The sequence below is a fragment of the Atractosteus spatula genome, chromosome 15 (genome assembly GCF_055471065.1).
Source record: "Atractosteus spatula isolate fAtrSpa1 chromosome 15, fAtrSpa1.hap1, whole genome shotgun sequence".
NCBI classification, from domain to species: Eukaryota; Metazoa; Chordata; class Actinopteri; order Semionotiformes; family Lepisosteidae; genus Atractosteus; species Atractosteus spatula.
In genome coordinates this window covers 9,491,103-9,516,022 of record NC_142720.1, presented here as the reverse complement: position 1 = coordinate 9,516,022, position 24,920 = coordinate 9,491,103, and the positions used below count along the sequence as shown (strand labels likewise).

Genomic DNA, 24,920 nt, shown 5'->3' with positions numbered 1-24,920 from the left:
GCAAGCAGCCTAAAGACCTTAACAAATATCCTATATGTCTGTTAATGTGATCACTTGGGTTGGAGCAAAAAATGTCTCTTGCATGCCAATACAGGAGACAGTTTCTAAATTTTGTTTGATTATCCTAGATGCTGAAGATCACTTTGATAATCCCAAAAGTGCCAGTCCAGTTCCAGTCGGCAAGGCATAGCTCCTGGGACTCATAATTGTTTTAATATCCATCATCTGTTGAAGACCAGAGAAAGATGGTAATACTGGCCAATTAAGCAAATTATGAGTTTAAGTACTTTACAGAGGCAAGGATGAAAACCATAAGCATTTCAATGCTCAAGGACAAGACCTTGGGTAGCTATGAATTGATCTCAGCCTTAAACTGCATTAACAATTTTAATGCAGCTGAAACACTGATCATCATCTGTGATGACTTCCTGATTGTTTTCATTGGAACATGCAATTTTAGGGTGTGCTAAATGCCACTAACGTGAACACAGTATCATGCAATCAAAGCAGATTTCAAAGGATGCCCCACAAACTTTTCAATGCATTTTTTTCTTGAATGAATAAGAATATATACATTAGGGCATAGGAAAGGTTACAAAAGAGAGGTCATGTGGCCTATCTAGCCATTTGGTAGTTATTAATTGATCCAAAGATCTCATGCAGCTGTGTCTTGATAGAATCTTGGGTACCAGCTTCAACATAGTGGGACAGCTTGTTCCATACTCCCACATCTCTTTGGGTAAAGACATGCCTACTATTTGTGGTTTTAAATATACTGAAGCAGTGTTTAAGAAAATGCATTTCCTAGTTTGTGAACTGTCCCAGCATCTGGTTTTTAACGCACTGTTATATACACAAACACATATAAACAATTACAGCTAACGGGCCACGAAATTCAGACAAAGAATTCACAAATGATACATTTATTGAAGATTTTTGTTTATATTTTTTCTTTTTTTTTTACAAAAGAAAAGCTCTGTACAGAGTTACCATGTTACATACATAAACTCCGCAGACAAACTCTGGAAGTTAATAAAAACAAACTACAAAAAACGAGTTTTCTTTAGAATAATCTTACCACATATCATAAAGACATCTTGTGTACAATTCATATTTCTATTCTCTTAATTATAAAAAAAATACATCAAGGTTTATGCTGTGTCTTTTGTTTAGCGTGTGGAGCAAAATTATAATTTAATACAAGTCTTGTTTAAAATTCAGTGCTTGGTAGAGACTGGGTTTGCTGATGTTTATCACTTAACTAATGGAAGAAAAAAACTAGACTTCAGCAAGGCAGGGTGTGAGAAAGATTTTGGTGGATAGGAATTATCATACTGAGGTTTAATACTGTAGGATTCAGTCTGACCAGATACATGGTTGGATGACAGTCAAGAGGAAAAACAAATTTTAAACAATTGCATTTTTATTGCATTGGATTGATTTTAAGTGTTAAATATACAAAATGTTCCTAAAAAGACATTGTGATTGTTTAATGGCTTCGAGTGAGGCATTGTTTACACAGGTAGTAATAAAAGGCAAAACTTGTATAGGTATACGCATGAAATTTGAATGGAAACTTCAAACTAAAACATTTTGGCCTAAAAACAATCAGTGCTGGGAATCAACTGGCATTTGTTTGTATAACCAAAAGAAAACATCACTACCCCGAATCAGCCTGAATCTCGACTCCATGCCCGGAGGAGAAACATTCAGCCACAAAGGAATGAGGGAATACGAACCTAACACACAAAAGAGATAACTAGAGAACATCCCCCAGGTTTAAAATACATAAATATTTAATCAAAACACCTAGAAAAATATTTTTTATAATATTTCAAGGCTTTTTTTTTTGCATCTCCAAGGTACAAAAACTACAGTAGCTGTTCCTATGTGAATGCCTTCGGACACATGTACACAGATACAAAGTGAACACGGTGAGAGCTGCACCACCTTGCAGCCAGGAAGAGCTCCAATGGCACAGCCTTGTGCCTCAGACCCTGGAGAGCCAGTCTGGGCCACTACATTCAAAGCCAAAGCATGACTAGACTCAAAGGTCCACGATGATGAACAGAAGGAAAGCCTGCATTACATTTTTCACCTAATTTAAAGTCAGGATTCAAAGGTAAAATTTGACCACCAACAGCACCAAGGACTCTACAGAAATGTGTATACGCTGGGGAGCAAAGTCTGAGATTCATATTTTGTGTTATGTTCAAAGGGACTTCAGTAGAAATTGGAGTTTTGTTAATATGAATAATGAAAGAACCGTTGGAGAAACATTAAACAATCTCAGACTTCTACTGGCCTCTCCCAAATTAATCTTTGTGAAAAAAGGGTCCCCAGAGCTGTTGGCAGAGCGCAAGTGTACTGAAAGAGTTCAAATGAAAACACAGATGCTCCAGACGAGCCAAGGATCTGCACAGCAAGTCTGATTGACAGATTTCGCAACAAAACACCTAGCGACATATTGTTTTTCCTGTAGCCAGTCTTCTCATTTTTTTAAGAATAACTACTGCATTCAACTCTGTCAGCATACTGTAAATCACGAGAGCATCAGCCCCTGGCCCTCCAACACTATCTCACAGTACCTTTAACACACACACACAATGGCCCTGCTCAGCAGCACTGGGCAGAATCTCCCCACTGCACTTTGATTTCAGTAAATTACCCTCCTGCAGCAGCATACAAGACCAGGAGCAGGAGCAGGAGCAACGGGAATTCCTGGGGGCACAATCTAGCAAGAGAAAAACTTGCAGTTGAGGAGCTTTCACTGACATGGTTTCAAGGCCTCCGCTGGTATGCAGCGTCTATGAAATGGAGTGCTGATGAAGAAACTTTTCAATTATTTTTATCTGCGGACTTATGACAAACAACTGAAGGGTCTGCTTTTGCAAACAAAGCACTAAAAGTCTGCGTCAAGCTCCTGAACTTGCATGATCTATAACGAGGCCATAGATTTCAACCACATTAAAAACATCAGGCATGTGTTATTTAAAACTGTTTCTAAAAAAGGGGAGGAATTCACGGTCTAAGAAAATAATAATTTTCCTCTCAAGTTTTATAACCTCATCAGCAGAAGGTTGAGATTTAAATAAGAAAATCAGGTAGGGCACAGGAGGATCACTCTGACAAGAATCCCCACACTGTACAGTACGTGCATGTTTACAGAGCAGTACTGTGCAAGGTCATAAAAACAGTAATACTCCTGAATTCTGTACAGGCCAGATAAGGAAATGTGATTTCTGAACAATTCAAAGTGGCAAAAAAAAGTGAGACATATTAGCAAACGTGAAGGGGGTTACACCAGGACAGTGGGGGAGGAGCCTGGCTATGGCTGCACATCAGGCCCCTGGAGCCGAACTGCGTGTCCGTATCACCGTGGAGCTCACACAGCAATCAGGGCCAGCAGGCACTCCTGCAGAGCACGGGGAGTAACAGACAAAATCCTGGAGTATTCTACGGCTTGCAGGCTGCCAGAAGTAAAACAACTGCCACAGGATCAGTGGTTAGAGCAGCTGAAAGACTGATCTGAGGCTGGGCCTGTGCGCTGTGATGTCGCCAGGTTGCGCAAGTACTGTTCTGCTGCCAGCAGCGGTTTTTGAGGCCATCTCTCGGTCAGTCATGTCCCCCACATCTCACGGGGCTGAGCGGCAGTGCTTCCTGAGTTATCAAGGTACAGAGTGCATCTATGTGTTCGTATACTAATAACCACTTAGTCATGGAGTTCCCATATCATCATTGTGGACCGTATCCACTCCAAAAATGTTTTCTGAAGACACTGAAATACTAAAGTTTGATTATAGCAATGCAATTTAGCATATGCATTTAATTTCATGTACAAAGTCATCATTTAAAGTATTTTTCCTAGCCAAATTTAAATTAAAAAACATAAGTGTACATCTTACTGCTATGTTTTTGGCGAGTGTAGACAATGTTGGATATGTATGATTGATTCAAGTTCAAAAACCTGATAAGTGAAAATGTTTCTCATGGTCTTATACCCGTTTTCGTTATTAAACTAAAAGGGGGGGGGGGGAACAGTCTTGTTCAAAGGGGAGAACGTGATGCTCTCAGGTGCGGCTCCAGTTTAAACTGGGGAAGAGATGAGAAGGGCTGCTCGGCCTGTGGAAACGCTGCTCAGCTCATTTGGCCAAGCCTGCACAGAAAGGCTGTCCCTCTGACCTCTCCCACCAGCTCACAGGCACAGATGTGGGAGCACAGGTGCTCTCCCAGCACGCTGGAGGGGTGGGGCGGCGGGGCCTGTGACTGGCTGACCTTGTCCTCTCCTCCTCTCTGTTTTACAGATTAATGTTGGGGCGGGGGGTTGCTGTTCAGGGAAACGCCACCTACTGAGGACTTGTCATGGAGAAGACATTTTCCAGCAAACGTCAGTAGTTTCATCTTACAAAGAGTGCAAAGGCAAGTCTGTGAAACTGATTTTGTAAACAGGCAGAGCATGGTAGCAGCTGTCCAGTAAAAGAAAAAGCACAACAAGGGAATACCCAGTCGAGGATGCATACAGTGTAAAACAATACCTTGGTTAAACATACAAATGCAGTGTTAACAGCCATACCTCCCTTCCTCCTCGCACCACATGTTGACATTGTCTGTCATTACAGAGTGCGCTGCCACACAATTGCCACTGAGGGGTGTCTTTCATGACAGTACAAAGACCTTTGAGGGACTGGAGCCCTTCACTGAGACAGCACTAATTTGGCACTTGATTCTCTCAGTTCCAATGTACCACAGGGCCTTTATCTCCGGTCTCCCCAAGAATATTCCTTGGCTCCTCACTTTCCTTAAAACAAACGAAAAGAATACAACAAAAACAGCCACATGCCATTGCACAAACAGGCGAAAAATAGTTTCTCTTTCAAAATAAAAAAGAATTATGTACAATTTCGGACCTCCTTGGTTCCCTTGCCTTGCCCTGTCCCCCTCCCATCTCTCAAACAAACACAACACACACAAACGAATGTCTCTTTGGCTGAAGTGAGAAGCCGCAGCACCTGCAGTGTGCACATGTTGCAGTAACAGTTCACTAAAAAGAGCACACACACACAAAAAGACATTCTCAGTTATACAAGAACATGATCCAAGGACATTGCAGCAACGCCTCGTTTCTTCCTATGTTCTTATAGTTTGAACAAATGCTGTAAAAAGGCATCACAATAAATAGTTGCGGCAGTCTCTATAAAATAAGGTCTGGGCTTCCTGGCCTCGATGCCTGTGTGTCCGTGAGTCTGCACATCAGTCAGTCACTTTTGGTATTGTGAGGGGCATCCAGGTTGACCACCTGCAGCTCGGTCAGGTTGCTGCTGCTGCTGGGCTGCTGGCCAAGCACCATCTACAACACAGCAGAGAGGCAGATCTGAGGCAGCGGTCAAACACGGATCAGACATCACAGTGATTACAACACTCTTCTCTTGTCCTGTCCACCCGCAATATAAAGTTCCACCTGTCAGAACCGTGGGCAGTACACTGCACGCTACTCAGTTTCTTGTAAACAAGCAGAATGCAGTTCAAATAGTGATTAAAGCCAGGAAAAATAATTTTCAAGATTATTTGTAAAAATATCGTGTCGTATTATGTGAATCAGGCATTTTCCTCTTCATTCCCAAATCCATGTCAGGCTAAGGTACAATTAGGCAAAAACATGTTCTTGAGAGTAAAGAGTAGAGGATGCAGGTGCATTTATGAGATTTTACTTTGTTACTTTGTTACTTTGTTTAAAACATGTAAAAGAGACTATATAACTATATAACAAAGAAAAATAGAGAAATCACTGATGAGGTGTCTCAGTGATGTTGTGTGGACGACAAGAAACGAACATTAGTTTGTGAAATATATACGTCTTTCCGTACTGGGTGTAGCTGCACAGCGGAGACTGGGATCTGCACTGTTCCTGGAGGTCCTGTGAGGAAAACCTGAGGGACTCCGCCTAAAAACACAACACACCTTGTTAGTTTCTCCTTTTGCTTCTTACACTCGATAACTATGGTCCTTCTGCTACAGATGGCCTTCCCCTCGCTTGACTCTGGCTCCTCCCCTCTGACCACACCCCCTCTATAGCCCCTCCCACCCAGCTCACATTGACCAGGCTCCAGCCCTCCATCAGCTCACCTTGCTCCTGGCTCTGCGTGTGGGAGACCTGCATGGCGGAGGGTGCCTGTGAGAAGGCGTTGAGCACCGCCAGGCTGCCGTCTGCCAGCGTGGGCGTGGAGGCGTACATGACCGCATGGGGGCTGGGGTACATCATGTGACCTGCCATGGAGGTGGGTACAGAGGAGGTGACGATGGTGGCGGGAAGGCTGACTGAGGGCAGACAGAAAAGACGGTGCAGTGCACACACATTAACTTTTCAGATCCACAACTCCCCTGAGGTTCACCTCCTCACACTTTTGGCAGATGCCTCTGCACTGCCAGGAGAATTCAAAACAATTCAATTCAAATCCAGTACTATTTCATCCAAGGACCATTACATTAGAATTGTAAAATGTGCTAGTAATGCCTCATTTAGAAGACTGTACAATTTTATTTGCCACATTATAAGCAGTACAGAGAAGAGCAACCAAATACATTCCCAGAGTTCAAGAAGTGTCCTACACTGCACTCACATGCTGAAGGAATTGAATGCACCCGTAAGGGTACTTGTTACAAGTATTCAGAGCCCTTGTACTGGCAACTTAGGGTGGGTGAAGCTGATACACTGGTTTCTTTAAAGAAAAGCTGGACGAGATCCTTTAATTAATTTGGTAGTTAGTAGCTAAAAGTTTTAGATGGCCTCCTCTCATTTGTAATTGTTCTTATGCACAATGCCTATCAGGATTTTAATTTTTTTTTTTACCAGACATGTCCACAGTACCCTTCATTATTATTATTCTAAACTGAACGTGATTCTTACAACCTATCCACAGATGAGACACTTCATTCACTCTTGCAAATCACTGAAAATATTCCGGCTTGATATTAAAAGCAACACACACTAGGTGGCACTATAAGATAAGGGAAAACCACTGTTTATGCTGGAAGATGAGCTGTTTTGCTTCATAGGAAACAAGCAATGGTTTTGTAAAAGCTCTGATAAAGGGAATTCTATGCCAGAAAATGAATTATACTCCATCCATCTGAAATATTTTGATCCATTCATAATTAATCAAAGCTGAAGCCTCCAGAAAAGCATTCTCACAGCACTTACTATTGCATCAAGCAGTGTCTTACAAGGACCCAGGGAAATCAAGCTTTTAGCAACATTCAAAACAAACAGGAGATTTCTTAACAGAATTATGGAACCAACTTCCAAGTGAGCAGCTGAAGTTGACTCTAGGATCCTTTAAGAAACACATGGAATTCTTATATCATTCAACTACTATAATAACAACCAAACGATCTAAACTGTATTTTGGAACTGTAAAAAGACAGGAAAGGAAAAGGATTCTTTTCTTAATGCATATCCAGGGTAAAACAATTCATCCTACAGAGTGGAGCTGATTAACATTTTTCATGACGTTTTGTTTGCAATGGTGGTCCCGGAGGAGAAGGTGATGGTGCGTCTGCTTCCATTCTGCAGGTGTGCGCTATGTTCTGAGTAGTGGGTGTATGTGCTCTGCCTTCAGGTACAGGTACAGATAGGGAGACATGAAATTGTGAGTGTGGTGCTGTGTAAGCGTCATCGCGGGCACTAAAGTCTGGCAGTCCAGACACGCACCATGTGCACGGCCACACCGTTCCCTGTGTGCTTGTGTCTGTGAACGGTGTTACACAATCATTGCTCACACGGGTGGCTGCGGTGAACCAAAGCATCTTGTTTGTATTGGGGCACAGAAAAGGAAGTTACTCTGGAATGAAACACAACCATTTGGGTGGAGATCAGTGAGGATGACAGCGTTGCAGACAATTTGCAGGTGCGAGCATGAATCTCTTCAGCTGCGGCTGTCCTGGGCTGTGGCAAGTGAGTGTGTGTACATGTGGGAGCTAGCGATCTGTGCCTGGTTACCTGCAGAGCTGGTGGAGGCCTGGGAGATCTCCGGTCCGCTTTCACTGGTGCTGGCCGGGCTCTGCTGTGTGGAGGGGTGCACCTGGATTGCCTGTATCTGCTGAGACACCGGTCCTCCTGGCAGGTACAGAAAACGTAAAATGTAGGTTCACAACAGTGCTACTAAGACAAAGCTCTGCTGAACCATTGATAAAATTAACTTTTTCACAGTGTTTTTCACACAAGGCATTCCCTGCTCTTCACTTTTAGCAGGTATTGTCTTGCCACCCCAACAGCTGTGATCTTGTCTGTGCTGTGAGGTCCACAGAGGCCCGAGGACTAAGAATGCATTAAAGGAGCTGAGCATATCACCCATTCAAGCAGAGATCCCTGTCTGTTGTTCATCTTAAGGTATTACCCAAGTAATGTACATTATGAATGTAACAGAATATAAAATGACAAGTATTTGTGTCACAGCACTAGTCCTTCCTTAAACACCAGCTGTTCCTGGTATTCAGGTATGTACAGAAGGTACTGTCAAGTACCCAGACAGGTGAAGGCCAAACTGCACATAAGGGCTCTGAGCACTTGCTGTAAGTGTCTGTCATTCACTCCCAAAAGCTAAGGCCCTTCTTGAAGTTCTGATAGCCTGCCCGCTCGTCAATCAAATAAAACGAAACCACAAATCAGGGCCCGACGTCTGTACCTGCACATCCAGGCTGGACACTGACCTGTGAGAGAGACCGTGGCGGGGAAGCGGAAGACGGCCTGCTGCCCTTGCTGTGCCTGCGAAGCCGTGGCTGTGATCGCCTGACCCTGCTGACCCTGGATGGCCAGAGAGTGGGACTGCATCTGCGCAATGGGAATCGTGGGGGTGCCGGGTGGAAGTGTAGTGCCTGTGGGAAACACACACATGTATTACATGCTGCTGCTGTTGGCTCGGGCTGTCTTCTCCCTATTCCTCAAGTATCAGCATATACAGTACTAGTTTAATCCTGCAGCAGCATTCAGAAGATACTGGACCTCAGACTAAGCCCTCTTGCTTTTTTTATACCTGGTATATGAACACAACAACATCCACCCGTCTACCAGCTTTCACGAAAACACCAGACTGGTGGTCTTCATTATACACCCCCACAGACCAAAGAACCCCAGTAGCAGCTCTGATATAACCCTTACACCCTCCATCACGTACATCTATATAAATCATTTGTACTGAAGCTCCTCTGTTGCTGCCACCACTGTCCCATTAATCAGTTAGTCCAGCCAATAAAAAAAACTTCAAATCGTAAATCTGTTTTTGCTGTTAGTTGCTGCGCAAAACATTTGAATCAGGTTCTTTCCAAAAGTTAAGATGATTAAAAGTTGAACTCATACTGTTTCACATTAATGTAAGGGAATTTGGAGAGCTCTAATACCATGCGGTCTTCCACTGGCAAGTTACTCTTGTGGCCCTCCTTCACAATATTTAGTGGAGAACACTAAAATAGACCTTTGACAAATAGTAATTAGCCTAATGCATCTGTAATGTAACGGTCAGCCATACAGCTATTTGAGGTCACATGTTCAAGGTCAGAGCTCATGAATGACAGAGTGGGGCTACCCACTACCCATCCTGTCTCGCCGGATTTATGAATAAGAAGACAGGCCACACACACACAATGTCTTTTTATTTTTCAGCACCAAGAAGCACCTGTCTGTCACATGAGAATGCACCAGCTCATGGAAAGAGACGCTGTGCTCGGCCCTGTTACACAATGGAAAAACTGTCACACAGAAGCAGGAATCACAGACACCTGTCCACTCCATTCTCACTGCGCAGGCAAGTCACTGTTCAAGGGTGCCTGGTCACAGCAGGCTCATGCATAGTGCAGAAAACAGCTAAATACAGTTTCTACCCACTAGAAGAGTGGAGTTCGCAAGAGCAGAGCAAAGGCAAAATACTTCAGGCACCGGGAGCAGTTAAAATAAATCCCTACAGCTTGATGGTACTCTACCAACTGGAGTAAAGGGAACCAGATTATTCACAGACCTTTAACGAAACTTCAAAAAGATTTCAACATAACTCAAGACTGAACAAAGACTTGGCAAGTGACATTAAATATAATAAGTGCTACATGCAAAAGGCACAATCAAACTGAAGACATAAAATGGGAAACAAAGTGCTTCAGAAAGCAGTATGTGAAGACGACCTAGGGGCTTTGTTCCAGTTTTTAATCACAAACTAACTGCCTCTCCATTTTGATGTATGTTTTCAGCTCTTAAAGTTCAATTGGATTTGTAACTGATAGTTTTAACTGTGGAGTCTCTCATACATGGTCATTCCTACTCTGACCGCTGTTATTACTCTGTTCATCTTAAATTGTGTCATCTTTCAGGACAGGGACAAACCCGAAGAGAGGTTGCATCAAATCTGTAACTTAAGTTACTGGAACAATACACTTAAAGTAGCATATTTTTGAAACCTCGACTGAGAGAAGAAACAATTAAACAACAGGCTACACAAGCAAACAGATCCAATTAATACCGTTCATTAGTAAAAGTGATTAGTACACTCAGTTAAAACACAAATTAACAGACAAGGGGGTCTCCCAGGACCAGGGTTGTGAACTTCTGTTCTAGAGCAACCTGATAAACTGTTGGGCTTATGAATGTCCTACACTAATATGCTAAGACAGTGCCTTGTAGTCACCTCTGTACACGACAAAAGATTCATAGTCAACCCAATGAACTTCACTAATCAACAGTGAAACACAAACCAGAGGACACAAGTGGAGACTATGTAGAAGTGAATTTAAAACAGAGAGGGACAAACGAGTCATGGGCACCTGGGATGAGCTTACGCTTCTACACCGTTGAAGCAGACAGCATGGTATTTTTAAGAAATATGCCGATGAGATCCTTGGATCGCTTAGGTAATAGCTGTCACTTGCTTTTCATCACCTGTAGAATTCTTTTCAAGCAAATTTAGGAAGTAATCCACGCATTACTCATATAACAGCTCAATAACATGTATTAAAGGAGCAAGAACACTACCATTTAAAAAAAAAATCTTTCAATGCAACTACTGGAACAACATCCAATCTGACCTTTAAGTGTTTCTTTGCTGCTTGTCTAAATTTTCTGTTTATTTTTTAATTGTACAATAACAACACATAGAACAGATGACGTATTTGACAACTGCAATAATACCAAGTGAAAAATATTAACCAGACTGGACACAGGAACTTGAGTTGTTGTGGTTCAGTCTGTTCTGAGAGTGAAAGAATGTGAGGTTTTTGGCGTGATTTGTCCAAGAAACTTAAAAGAGGAATGAATTCCACACTGATTCCATTGGGGTTGTGATGTCATCATCTGGAATTCTTCCCATGGGTCTCTGAGAGACAGTAGGCAGAACAGAGAGGCCAGACAGACCCACTGCAGCAGTGGGTACACTGCAAACACAGCACAGCACCACATCACAGATCCGATGTTTCCAAACATCTCACAATGTGGCTTTTTTCAAATTAAACATTAGAGCTTACACAGACACTTTTGTTGTTGTTGTTGGAATACCTAAAGCCAAAAGGTGTCCATGAAAGATTTTAAAGCACTGTAACACAAGTTACTGCTTAGGCAAGTCTTAATAAAAAGGGTAAGCCACATTTCAAAAAATGGATACCATTTTTATCTGACTAAAATGAAGAGCCTTGCAAAAAACAATCCGGAGCCTGAAAATGAGAGTTTGTTCTCCTGCCTAAAACACGCCATCTCAGAAATCATAATCAAGCAGTACGTGTTGAAAACATGAGTTTTTCCATAAGAATTCTAATGTTGCTTGAACAAAGTACCATGTCAGGATTAGTATTCATTACCCGAGCTGTAAATCCCTGCAATACAGCTAAATGATAATTTCACCACAAGACCTGCGAGTCTTCATTGAATATTCATTAATAATTACGGGCTTAGCTCTTTTAGTGCCGACTGTGGGGACTCTGCATTGCTTCCTTTTCTACAGCAGCAACAGATGTAAGACCACTTGCATCTACTTTTATGGACAATACTGCTGCAAACCTTTGAAAACCACCCCCAAAAAACAAACTTGAGAAGGGGGGAAGCTCAAAAATAGGGAGGACTGAGCTGAAAAACGTCCACAGGTTTCCCCCCCCCCCCCAAAGGGGTTACGGGCATATGGAACAAGCTACCCAGTTATCTTCTAGATCGAACGCAAAATGTGGAAGTCCATCAGGGTTACCAAGAAACCGCCCACAACAGTGCCCTGTTGCCCGGTCCGGCAGCTCCGCCTGCCTACCTGACATGAAGAAGCCCCCAGGCAGCTGCATGACGCTCCCCGAGGAGCCTGTGGTCTTGAGGACTGTGCCGTTGGCGCTGGTGATGCTGTTGGTGTTGCCGCTGGCCGAGACGGGCGCCAAGTAGTTGGTGATGGGGAAGGAGGGGCCGCTGCTGACCTGCATGGTGGTGGAGGTGGTTGGGGCCGTGGGGTTGGAAGAGGTGGTGCCAGGCAGGCTGGCCACTGTGAAGGCGGGCTTCAGTGTGTCCTGCAGAGGGCGACAGAGAGGACACTGTGACGTCCCAGGCAACAGAACAACATGCCAGACCAGATTCAATCAAATAACTGAACTGAAGAAAGGGAGGCAGGGTTGTTCCTGAGAGGGACTGTGTATAAATGCATGATTGGGCTGGATTAAGCTGGGAGCCTCCATTCTCATCATGATAATGGCTAAGAGTGGCAACACAAGAGAAACCCCAAGAATAAAAGATGGAAGCCCCCCCCCCCCCCGGCTCCCTCACGCTATATGGTTATGAGCCGTAGCTTAAGATAAGATCACTTTATTGGCCATATACAATTTCCTGTATTAGGAATTTGTCTTTTTCACATAGCCCAACTTGCTCTCCATGAGACACACAGACAGGGGAGACGTTTGGGGTCAGAGTGCAGGGTCAGCCATTCATACAGCGCCCCTGGAGCAGTTGGGGTTAAGGGCCTTGCTCAGGGGCCCAACGGAGTAGGATTCCTCTGCCGGCTGCAGGATACGACTGGCAACCATCCAGCCACAGGCGCAGATCCTTAGCTACAGTGCCACCACACTGGTTAGTTAGCTTAGTGGTCCAAGAAGGTCATTTAAATAGAGCCGAAAAGATCTGCACTTTGTTAAACGATGAAATAAAATGGCAGGTGACAATCACAGACCATGAAAGTAACAAAAGTGCTGTGAAACTCTCAGTTCAGGGGGTAGTGCAGCACTTATAAACCTGGACTGCTCTGTCAACAACTCCCAGCAGGTGTGACTCCTTCAGTACAGCACAGGGCTTGGGAGCAGTCTACACAACTGTTGTAGCAATGGGGAATGAGACACCTCAGGATTATGAGGTTCTGTGGAATCCATTACTGCAGCAGAACAGGTGCTTCTGGAGATAAAAGGTTATTCTATTTACAGTCCCTCGTCAACTCAGCTACAGGAGGAACCTACAAAGAGCTGACCAAAGGAGGGGGTGATGGGAAGATATGTGTCAGGAGTTAGACCGACTACCTCTTAAACTGCCCCTCGCCACAAATCCAGGACAAAGCAATAAGCAAGTCTTTATTTTGTTAGATGAACTACACAAGAAACATTCTAGTTATTGAAAACTCCCAGTAGAGATAGTACTAGAGTAGCCAGGGAAGGCATTTCTTGGAAAAAACAAACATTTCTTAGCTCTATGAGTAAATGCACAAAGTACAGTTAAAACTAAACTAATTAGTCTGGGTCACGTCACTGGCTCACTGCAACTGGGATTCTCCAGCTGAGCAGAACTTGCCCAGGGCAGGGTGGACACAGTCACCCGGGGCTGAACCGGCTGTTGCTGTCCTGTTGCAGGGATCTACACGTGTGTGACGACTAGGGGTTACACAGATCAGAGAGGAGCACATTAATTCCTAGTCCAGACGTTTAGCCATTATTCCACCACATGGCACAGACGATCAACAAGATCTACCGATATGGTAGCACAGGACTGCCTTGGCTAGACCGAACTCTCAAAGAAAAGGACGAACAGCACTCTTCAGTCACAGTAACAAATGGAGAAAAAAAGCTTTTTGTATAAGGATTCTTTCTAAAGCTAGCACGATTCACTCTGTATTGTAATAGATGTCTCCTACATCTTTGAAAAAACATTACCAGTGGCTGGAATCACAGGTCTTGACCGTTCTTAGGTCTAGACCAGCTTACCCCCAAATTATATTGACCAAGATTCAAAAGTGAATCGCTTTTTCTCTAGATTGGTACTGCCTATGTGCCTGCAGTCTGGAAAACAACCTTGAAGGGAATTAAAAAAAAAAGTTCAGTCGAGGCACCCTGTTTTATGGAAGGTTTCTATGACAACAGCTTTCGGAGCTAGCTTTTGAAGGGAAGATATATTTGGATGACGCTAATGCAGGTCACTGTATTAAAACAATTCTTTTTAGCCTTTACTTGTGTCTTCACAAGGTTGAGAAGAACACGGGGAGACATTTTTTTTAGAACGAGGTTTCTCCAGGATTGGACTATTTGGAGAACGACCAGATGATGGCAGCCTAATGTAAGAGGTGAAAGACTCCTCCAGCCCATCTCCACCGAGGCACAGCAAGCCGATTCACACTCCCATCTTCTTAAAAAACAATAATAAATGAGTCCTTGCGCGACAGTCAGGCCTGAGTCACGGCTCCTGCGGTGCGTGGCTGTGGGGTGGGCGAGAGCGAGTGGGTGTTGAGGGACATGCGGAGGAGGGAGGGGGCCTGCAGATCCCAGCCCCTCGGCAGCAGCGGGCCCTCGCTCGGAGGAGGCAGGCTGGCCCCCCACGCCAGCTCAGGAAACGGGGAGGGGAGGCTCTACAAATCAAGCCATCCTCTGCCCTGCCGGGTACATCATGTAAAAAACAGGGAATACGCAACCATACGGGTCAAAATCACACCCTCCCACGTTTTGTTTTTTTAATACAGCAATGTAACAATAAAACAAAGACACTTTTAATGCCTGCACCGCAAAAACAGGTATTTTAATGGATAGGAATATCAAAAAGTCAAATGTATAGATCGATGCTTATTCCTCCCAACTTCAACTCCAACATGTAAATGCTTTTGGGTCGATTTGGATGGGCTGGTGGTATTCCTCCCTGGCCTTCTTCACTACAGGCTCCTGTGCTGCCGTAGTCTGATCTTCGGCAGTACTGGGCAATGGGATTGGCCAATGACAGGTTTTCCTGCTCAGAGAAATCACTTGGCAAGTATTTTTCAAACATTTGTCATCACATGCGATAATCCTACAGCCACTATCACTTGCGATCAATTATGACTGGATTCTTCTCGCCGATTTAGGTCTCGCTACCGTGCAAATGTTTCCATTTCCTGGTAAAACAAACTCAGGTCTAGCCCACAAACTACAGCCATGACGAAAATAAGGTATGATGAGCTTGTCACCACAGTCCTCCTGTCACTCCTTTACTCGTTTTCATAATGAGCTTTGATCAATTCAAAGTTATAATCCCTGAAAACAAAAGGATTTAATCAAAAGAACTCATAAGTCTTGTCTATGTCCATTTTGGGAAACTTTCTGCTCACTTCTGTTGTTTCCTCAATATCTTTAGGTTTGCATGGTGGTTGTACAGGTTTCAGGTCTTAATGCTTTCTAAAGATTCAAGAGGGCTATGACATTAGGCTAGAAGTTTTAAAATTCCTCTTGAACAATTTATAGGCTCAATTATTGGCTCTATGTTGTATCTGGTTTGGTTTGTTATGGCTGTATATCTTAATAAATTATATTTCTGCACCGAAAATGGGTTTCTGGAACCTTGATATGCCCTTTCACACATTCTTACATTTCGATAGCACATTCTGTAGTATTACACATTGAATGTTTATATTATTTTATACTTAAGAATCATTATGTACCTATTTAGGATTCTTAATTCATCAATTGATAGCAGAGATCATTTTTTAACTATTACTTGTAAAAGGGAAATGATGCATATTTCTGTCAGGTAGTCTAAGATTTGTTTAGAAAAATACATAAACAACTCTTAATATTGCTGTACTGTGGGTTTAAATTTAGGAGCCTGTTTTGTTATAGTGAGCACCCTAAATATCCCACATGCAGGACTGCCCTAAAAATGCTTCACATATAAAAAGCAGTCCATACAATAATTACAGCAAATAAGGTAAATCAAAAACAGGTTTATGACAGTTTTCTGCAATGCCATGTTAAAATGCACTCCTTCTGCATTCTGGTTTTATATGTGACTAATTCAGTGGGTGAAAGGTACTAAAAGTTTAGGGGGGGACAATTAAAGAAGGCTGCTTGGCTTCCAAGTTCTAAGAACACACACTAAGTTTTACTGATAAGCTCCCCCCTTCACTTTCCAAAATCTCAAACAGGAAGCAGGAGATAATTTGTAAGGGGCCTAAACTCAGCCATTTGCTCAGGTTCAAAAAGTCACATCTGCACAACAGCAAAGCAGTGTTTCAAATAAAAAAAAACAAGAAAAACAATTTTCAAATAATTTTACAGCTTGAAAAACTACTATACCAGACTTGCCGACCTACATGAAGCAATGTCATCCACAAACAGCAGACGCTGGCTGTGAAGGGAGGCTGCCTCTGTGCTGAACACCGCACTAGTCATTTCAGACTGCGGTGACTCACCACTGCCACCAGGGACGCCTTCGATAAGCTGGCGGGGCAGCACAAGGGTGCTGTATGGGGGGACTAGTGCTGCCGATCACACGCAAGCACAGTTGTGGCTGCAGCTGCTGTTGCACACACTGCTCTCAAAACCTTAAATCCGCCAGCTGCGGCCTCATGCAAAATCAGAGCTTCCTCTGCCCGCCGCCAAGGTGGGGCGCAGACATCTTCGTAAAAACCAGCGAGTGGGCTTGGGACATTGCAAAAGAGAAAAGAGGAATCGCAACAAAGCTCAACTCTGCTGCCAGATTCACAATCCCTGGCCTAGGAAAAGCTGCCTGACCTCTCTGTGACTATGTACCACCCATGGTGAACGAAGGGACGTACCGTGCGGATCGCGATAGCCTTTCGGATCCACTCGCTGTACCAATCAAGCACTCCAAAGCTCAACTCGGAGTGCTTATATTTCTCACACACATTTATCATTTCCACAAATATTTATAATTTCCTTGCTGTTTGGAAAGAAAAGCTTTTGCCTTGAACTAATAACTGTAAACTCACCCTCCAACGTAGTCTTTTATAAATATTTGCCAACTGTGTTAATGCACAATCGGGACATAAAGAAAAAAAAATGAAAGAGTTGAGCCGTCATACACTATAGAAGGAAAAAAAAACATCAAAGAGCAATACTGAGAAAGCATCGGAGCTTGTACATCAGTGAAGAAGCACAATTTAAGTGTGCCTAAAAGCCCCTTGAAAGCACGAGTCTGCTCAATGGCAAAGAAAACATGTGTTGTGGATGTGGCACAGTGACAGCATGAACAAGTGCTGAGAACAGCTGAGGACAGGGACAGCTGAGAGGAAACCTGAGCGCTCAGGAGGGCTGTTAACTCCCTCCGCACCAGGGGGTCTCAACAAGGGAAGGTCACCTCCCCCTTCACAACTTAAACAAAGGGCCTATTCCCAGGCCCCCCATCACCACCACCCGGGAACTGCCGTACAGGCAGGCAAGGCCATCTTTTCAGCCCCACAGAACGAGCACACAGAGGCGGATATTCAATCATTCTTCACCTCTGGGTACAAACCAGAGCACAGTGCCCTCCAACGCAAGCATGCAGCTTACCTTTAACATTAAAAATTTAACCCGAAACCCAACCCAATCCAAGAAATTAGTACACCTGAAACTGGTCAAGGGGCAGGGAATATTATTCCATTCTATCATCCTCCATCTGAGATGCCCATGCTGTAAGACTGCAGGGGAGCGAGATGTCCCAGTCTGAGATCACAGCTCCTCTCCCCGCCCTGCAGACATGAGCAGTGCAGCTGGACACTGGACAGCAGGGGCCCAAGATGCTCCTCGCAGCTCCCGGCTCCCCCAGTGATAAGGCAGGTCACTTCATGTGCACTCCGAGCCAGGCTCGCTGTCCGCGCTAACAGGGAGGTGCCGGCTGACACACTAAAGGGCACCTTGATAAACATTCTCCACGGCTAAGTGTATTTTAAAAAGCACCACAATATTATGAAACAGTAACTGCTGGGACAGATCAGATGAATAAACACTGGAGCGTTGATGCCAGACGCATTGTTGCCTGTTTAACCTCAGCCTAGACCAGTGCTACAGGGAAGCCCTTGCAGTGACAAGACAGGTCTTAGCACTTGTGACGCTCAGTTCCCCTTTTTAACTGCAGTGTTGAAATGGCTCTTGCTATTGTTTTTCATTAAGCACCCGGCGGCTTGATCCAATCAAGCCAAGTCAGAAGCTAAGCAGGGCTGGGCCTGAGGAGTACTGGAATTGGGAGATCTCCAAGGAAAACCAAGTTGCCGCTACAGATGGTATTGGCGGACCAACTAGGTGTCGCTCCTTTCTCTAGGCCAACATTGCCTGAACCCAATATCCCACTATGGCCATTTTGACATGAGAAACATCTTGTCCACTTCGTCATTAAAGATACCACAGCACTTATCACAAAACAGTGTGCTGAACAACCAGACCTTTCTGAAGTTCCTTAATTTCTAGTGATTTCTCACTTCTGCTGTGCCGTGGGGCTGCGGGACACAGAATGTCTGCCATGCATCCTGTAGGACAGGACGCACTTTAGTGGTGGACAATGTCTGTCCCCTCCTATACTGTATGCAAAGCACTCTGAGCCTTTTGGGATGAAAATTGTTATATACATACAATGAATTATTATATTTTTCCAAAGATAAGCTCCCTTGTCCTCCAGTACATTGCCCTTTGCCTATTCAAACAAAAAAGCAAAGGCACTTGACGATAAAGGACTACGGTTATTTTTTCTTAGAAGGGGGATGGACACTGAAGAGTTTGCTTATCTCCACCCCATCTCCCTAAGAAAACAAATTGCGGTCCCAGACTCCGCTGAGGCTTTAAAGGAAAAGCAACAGGACTCCTCGCACTTTGTTCCCCGCGTGCCGTGTTCTGGTCAAGACGCATCTGCATCATCGTGATGCTCGACCCCGTCTCACAGCCCCTTCTCTTTCAGCCGCAACTCGCCCAGTAAACACCAGTCAGACCTGCCTGCAGACGTCTAAAAAGAAAACCTGTTCAAATCCAGCTTGACATGGATCCTAGTTATTTAAAAGCCATACAATCTACTATACCATTTAAACTAGTAAAAGTGTCTATGTGCCCTGCAACGGACTGGCATCTCTTCCAGTGTGTACCCCACCTTGCGCCTGTAGTTTGCCAAGACAGGCTCCGACTCCCCTGCGACCCCGAATTAGAGCAAGCAGTAGTGAAATGCGGGGACAAATGGATTGTATTTTTTCAGCCATAATTACCCCAAATTAGTTAAAAGAATGGCATTGGAGTTGCTAATGCTTGCCCCCTCGACTGTCTAACCCCTGAAAACCAATAAACAATTACGAGAAACAAAAACTAAAAAAAAGGGACAAAAAGCTTTCATCCCCGTTCAAACACATGCAATTAAAATAGTGACAGAAATCCAAACCTCTCCCCTGCCTTCATTCATTCAGGCTAATAATAATTCACACCACACTGCATTTAGTTCTGTATTTAATTTAAATACAAAAGCCTTTATGTAGAATACTCAGGCTTTAAATCCACAGAACTTTAAAACCTTCTAGAACGACAGGATCACAGCACAGGAAAAGGAAGTTTTGCAGGTTAAAGGTTAAGAAATGGAGCCTCACACACCGCCTCCCCTTCTATAGGTAGGGACAATCAAGCAGTCTGCCCTCCCCTGTCCCAGTCTTAATCTCCCATTTGCCGGCTCCCATCTCGGGATCTGTCAGTTTGCCAGCCATATGGAATTCACAGCTCCATTTGGGAGTGCTAAAAAAGGCAAGGCAGCCCAATTTGGAGAGGGGCAGCCAATGGCGAGTGCCCTAGCCTGTGGCTCTCGGTGAAGGGGGCAGCCGCTCTCACAATCCCCTGCCAGGCCTGGCACTGCGGCTCCTCTCTGCTCTCTCCTCCCTGTCACTGCCTCTCAGCCCAGTCACTTACACCAAACACCCAATTTAGGAGCAGCCTTGTGATAAGGCTGCATATCTGAGCAAATTAACTTTCCATTATCTCAGTGGCACTCACTTTTCACCCCTCTCACCCTCCCCCAATATTTAAAGAGACAGAATTGTTTTAACATGACTGTATTTCTAAATGGCTTCTTGCATCTCAGTGCATCACATGTTCTTTACTGGTACCATATTTATTAAAAAAGCATCTTGCATAAAAAAAAAAAAAAGAGTCACCATCCACTATCCCAGAGATTCATTGCGCTATTGGATGAATGAAAACACTTACATTCATTAAGGTGATATTCTTTATATTCAGCTGAGAACCACAATTTACAGACATGCAACAATTTAAGCTATGTATGATTAGCACGTGACAAACCGTAAGATTAGGAGTGTTATAAAGCAAATATATTGTTGACTGCCTAAAAACCAAACAACTTGAAATTAGAAATGGATGCCAAGCATCATCTTACAGATCAAGGTAAAAATCAATGCCTGGACATTAAGAGACACTGCTGAAATAAGAAACAAGTGTCGAAATCAAAGTGTGGAGTGAAAACATTACTTCTGCACTCCTGGCAATACAGTAATCCAACTTAATGCACAAAGCGAAATCAAGATAAGTAATTTATTATGTTATCTAGCGTTCTAAATAAATGACCAAATAAGTTAAGAGGCCTATTTTTGCCTCAGTCCGTCAGCACTGGGACAATAATTGAGAGCCATTATGAATATGTAAACCCTGTGATCTCGAATTCAGGTTCGGTCATAAACTAAAGTTCAGCCAAGCAGAGCACAGCATACTGTGCTAAAATGTGCACAAAACCTGTAAGTCTCTGTGTGAGCAGAAAGCACATGTGAAGAAATCTACATGGCCACATAAAAATAAAAAAACAAGATAAATGCAGATTCATATTTTACTGCTGATGGCATTTACTTTATTTATGAACTGATGACTTCCATTAGAGAAATGCCTCTTCCACCAAGCTTGTTCCACTCCACAGCAGATCCGCAAGGACTTTTTCGTCAGTTGGTGTGACTCCCATCTAACAACATTAACCAATACAGTCTTTATAGTGCCTTAACATAAGACTTCCCAACACCTTTACACAAACAAACACTTTCAGAACTTAATCATGTAATCAGTCTGTTGAATATAGACACTGGGTGAAAGTGCTGCATCTAGCGGAGGAGAAAACTTTCTGTGGATTAGTTGTTTAAGGAAGCAGCAAATAGCCACATGTAAATATTCCTCAATCAACAACAGCAGCTGTGTTAACCAGTCCAAACCCAAGCAGAACATTCATGCAGCCAGTTTCATCATCTCTCGGTCTGCGTTACGTGCATTAGGTATATTTTTGTAAACTTGCGTTTTTTTGCCTTTCTCCTGCTCCACTGCGCATTGAAATCTAATCCAAGCTTGCATTTGCTTATTGATTTAATTCACTACACAATTAGTGAAGGCTGACTGAAAAATAGTGGGCCAAAAATAAGTAGAGCTTCGTTTTGAAAGTTGTCCTAGTGACCTCTATGCAAAATTGCACTGTAAAGCTTTTTTGAAAAAATGCATCAGAAGTAACATTTATAATCATTAAGATATTGACACTGTTATAGGACCAGTGCTTCTATATGCTGAGACCATTACAGAGCAGGAAATGTATGATCAAGGCAAGCCATTAACCACCATCTCATCTGGTTCCAAGTAAATAATTGCTACCAGAACTACATCCAGGCATTTTTGGGAATTTTTACAATTAACAATGAAGTGACTTTCAAGGACAGTTTTGTCCACCATCTCCGATGTAACTGTTCTTATATTTAACATCTGAATTTCCTTGCCTTCCTTCTCTACAGCTTGAATAAGCAGGTGAGGTAGCCTTAGCAGTTTCTAAGTCTATAAGCTTCCAAGGTTGTGCCCTGATAAAATAGTCTGCAGCTTAGGGACTGGTTCAAACTGTGTGCTCCCTGGATTTCTTCACAAACCGTCAACGGGAAACATGAGACTTTCCCTTTATAACAGACTGTTTGCTTGTCAAGAGATGAACAACTACAACAATAAAAAAAGCCATCTGCGTTCCTCTGCAGACCCTTCTGCCGACAGGTTTTAGAGAAGTGTTTTATTTCTGCACTCCTGAGTGCTGCGAGACTTTCCAAGCACCCCTAGCAGTGATGGTGCAGTGATAGCACAGGAAGCCAGTGAGCAGGGAGACTGGAGTCCGTCGGGGACCTGGGGCCGAGATCCGATTTGCTCCACAATGGAGTATCCGTCTCCTTTTGGGGAATCAAAAAGGGGAACAAGCCTAAAATATGCACAAGGCACTGGGGTTCTTTCAACAATCATTAATCATTAACGTGCTGGTACAGAAACAGTTAAAATGTAAACACACAGCATCCTGAATACAGAGGCAATTTGCAACATAACCAAACCAACTAGAAAAGACTAGGGGGAGGGGTTACAAGTTCCTAGAGCAAATACACACTCTGGCTGACATCGTTGTGCTGACAGGATGCTCCTGTCCACTACTCCTTACACATGGAGGCCGGTCACTTTCCGTTAGTCCACACTGCAGGAGCACGTGGGAAGATGGAAGGAACTCAGGTTCCGTCAGAAATCTGCTCCAGTGGGAACTGAATTTACCTGGGGATTTACTGGGGTTACAATCCATGGGATTTTTAACAACCACAGAGAGTCAGGACCTCGGTTTGACATCTCATCCAAAGGACGGCGCCCGTTTACAGTATAGTGTCCCCATCACTATACTGGGGCATTAGGACCCACATGGACCACAGGGTGAGCACCCGCTGCTGGCCCCACTAACAGCTCTTCCAGCGGCAACTGTTTTTCCCAGGAGGTCTCTCATCCAGGTACTGACCAGGCTCACACCTGCTGAGCTGCAGTGGGCTGCCAGTTGTGAGTTGCAGGGTGATATGGCTGCTAGCAAATTACATTACACAATCAATGTAAAATGGTTCTTATATGGCTACAGAAAGACTTTCACTGCACCCTCCGGTTCTGACATGGGGAATCAAAGCACCAAGAAATCAAGCCTTAAGGGGTGCAGAAGCAGACACCGCCAGTGCAGAGAGACTTCTACATCTTAGGCTGTAAGGTGTGTTGAAGGTTCAACGCTGGAAGAAATGTTGATCAATCAGCTTGCCAAACAAGCTTTCAGTGCAGAAAATGAGATGTCTCGAGTTACATGATCGTCAGTGCACCTAACTAACATAGAACAGTGTGGCTTTAATACGGTGCTCACATTCTATCACTTTAGATGGCTATACCTTATCACAACCATCCCATACAGTGTAACTTCAAGTGTCTTACAGTAAAAGATTACTGAACCTAAATGTTAGTTTTCTATAAAGGAAAAAGGCACAGAAGTTTCAAAGAAAAGAAAAAACACTGACTGCACAGCAGACTCAATAAAAAAAAAAAAACCTGCCAGCTCTACACATGGGGATCAAAATGATTAATTAGTGGTGCAGACAACAGCTCTAGCAGAACCTCCTATTGGAAGACACTGGCTCTGACCACCCCAGCCCTACAGTTTTTCTAACTTTTACACAGCACATTGCCTGTCCCAGTGACACCTCTTTGACCAGATCGATCAATTTCTGCCTGCTTTCAGAAGACATTTATGGGAGACTAAACTTTTAACCCTCCTCCCCAGCCCCCATCTCCGACAGCACAAGCGACTGTGAAACAGAGCTTTGCAACCCAGCCCTTAGCAGCCAAACTGAAAAAGATTACATCCAGGGAAATGTTTCGGCCAAATGTTTCCATTCCATTTGCCCTCCTCAGTATCAGCCCTTCCATCCCCAACCCCCCCTACACATAAGCACACAACCCCCCCCAATCTAACTAAATAAGAAAAAAAAATCACAGGACTCCAAAGACAGAGACAGCTGCAGCTTATAAGGAATGCGAGAGGCCTCTGCCAAGAGAGCAGGCAGGGAAACCATACCATATATGGCCATGGAGGCAGAATCAAATTTTTATCAATGAGAGGAGCATTGCTGTGTGTGTATGTATGGCCATGCCCTGGGCTGGACAGTAAGTGCAATCAAAAACATACCACTCCGAGAGAGATGGAAAAGGCCTGCGAACAGATGTTGAACTTTTTTTTAAAATATTATTTATAAATCAAATAAACAGCAAAGGAAACAAAAGCCACCAGCACCTGGCTTCTACAGGAGCGAACTTCCAGGCCTGGTGAACCACACAGGATCATACAATCTCCGCTATTAACAGCTCTACTGGAAACTGAATTAACCCTTTCAGGGTTGACTAGCACTCCAAATGGGCTCAGTCAATTAGAAATGGAACTACACTTGAAAAGCTACAGTAACTCAAACTGTGTGAGCTTAAACTTCCAGAAGATAAAGGTTTTAGCAAATCATCTAGAAAGAGAACAAACCAATGTTATCATGCTAATGGAGAGGAGGATTAACTACCATTTTTTTCTTATAATAATTACATAACCAAGGTAAAATTATCTTTTTAAAGTTATTATATGGTAGATCATGCAAATGGGTTGCAGAAAGACAAGTAACTGTACCCTCTTACTCTGACATTGGGGTATTAGGCTGATCCAAACTGAAGAGGTTCAAACACAAATTCCACTGCATCAAAACTTTAGTCTGGCAATTACTTATAAAATATGTCTTTAGGGTTGATTATGTACAGGCATGCAGTAGTTCTTTCAATTCAATGACAACTATAAACTAACGTATGGATCTAAAGACTCCATCTGGTCTTCCGTTTATTCAGAGTGCACCAAACTTCAAAAACCCCGAGCCTCCAACAGTCTCCAC

General features: G+C 43.6%; 1 protein-coding gene across 3 annotated transcripts in view; it reads right to left on the bottom strand.

The window, feature by feature from the left end:
* Positions 1 to 922: 922 nt before the first annotated feature.
* Positions 923 to 24,920, bottom strand: part of LOC148819978 (serum response factor-like) — a 40,198-nt gene continuing 16,200 nt past the window's right edge. The window contains exons 3-8 of one of the 3 annotated variants that reach the window (XM_088934129.1): positions 12,267 to 12,513; positions 8,707 to 8,871; positions 7,997 to 8,113; positions 6,124 to 6,315; positions 5,865 to 5,941; positions 923 to 5,347 (exon numbers count right to left, since the gene is read on the bottom strand). In XM_088934129.1, coding sequence (XP_088790255.1) covers positions 5,255 to 5,347; positions 5,865 to 5,941; positions 6,124 to 6,315; positions 7,997 to 8,113; positions 8,707 to 8,871; positions 12,267 to 12,513 — 891 coding nt within the window. In that variant the 3' untranslated portion in view covers positions 923 to 5,254. The remainder of the gene's footprint in view (positions 5,348 to 5,864; positions 5,942 to 6,123; positions 6,316 to 7,996; positions 8,114 to 8,706; positions 8,872 to 12,266; positions 12,514 to 24,920) is intronic. The other 2 variants (XM_088934130.1, XM_088934131.1) reach the window with 2 other exon arrangements.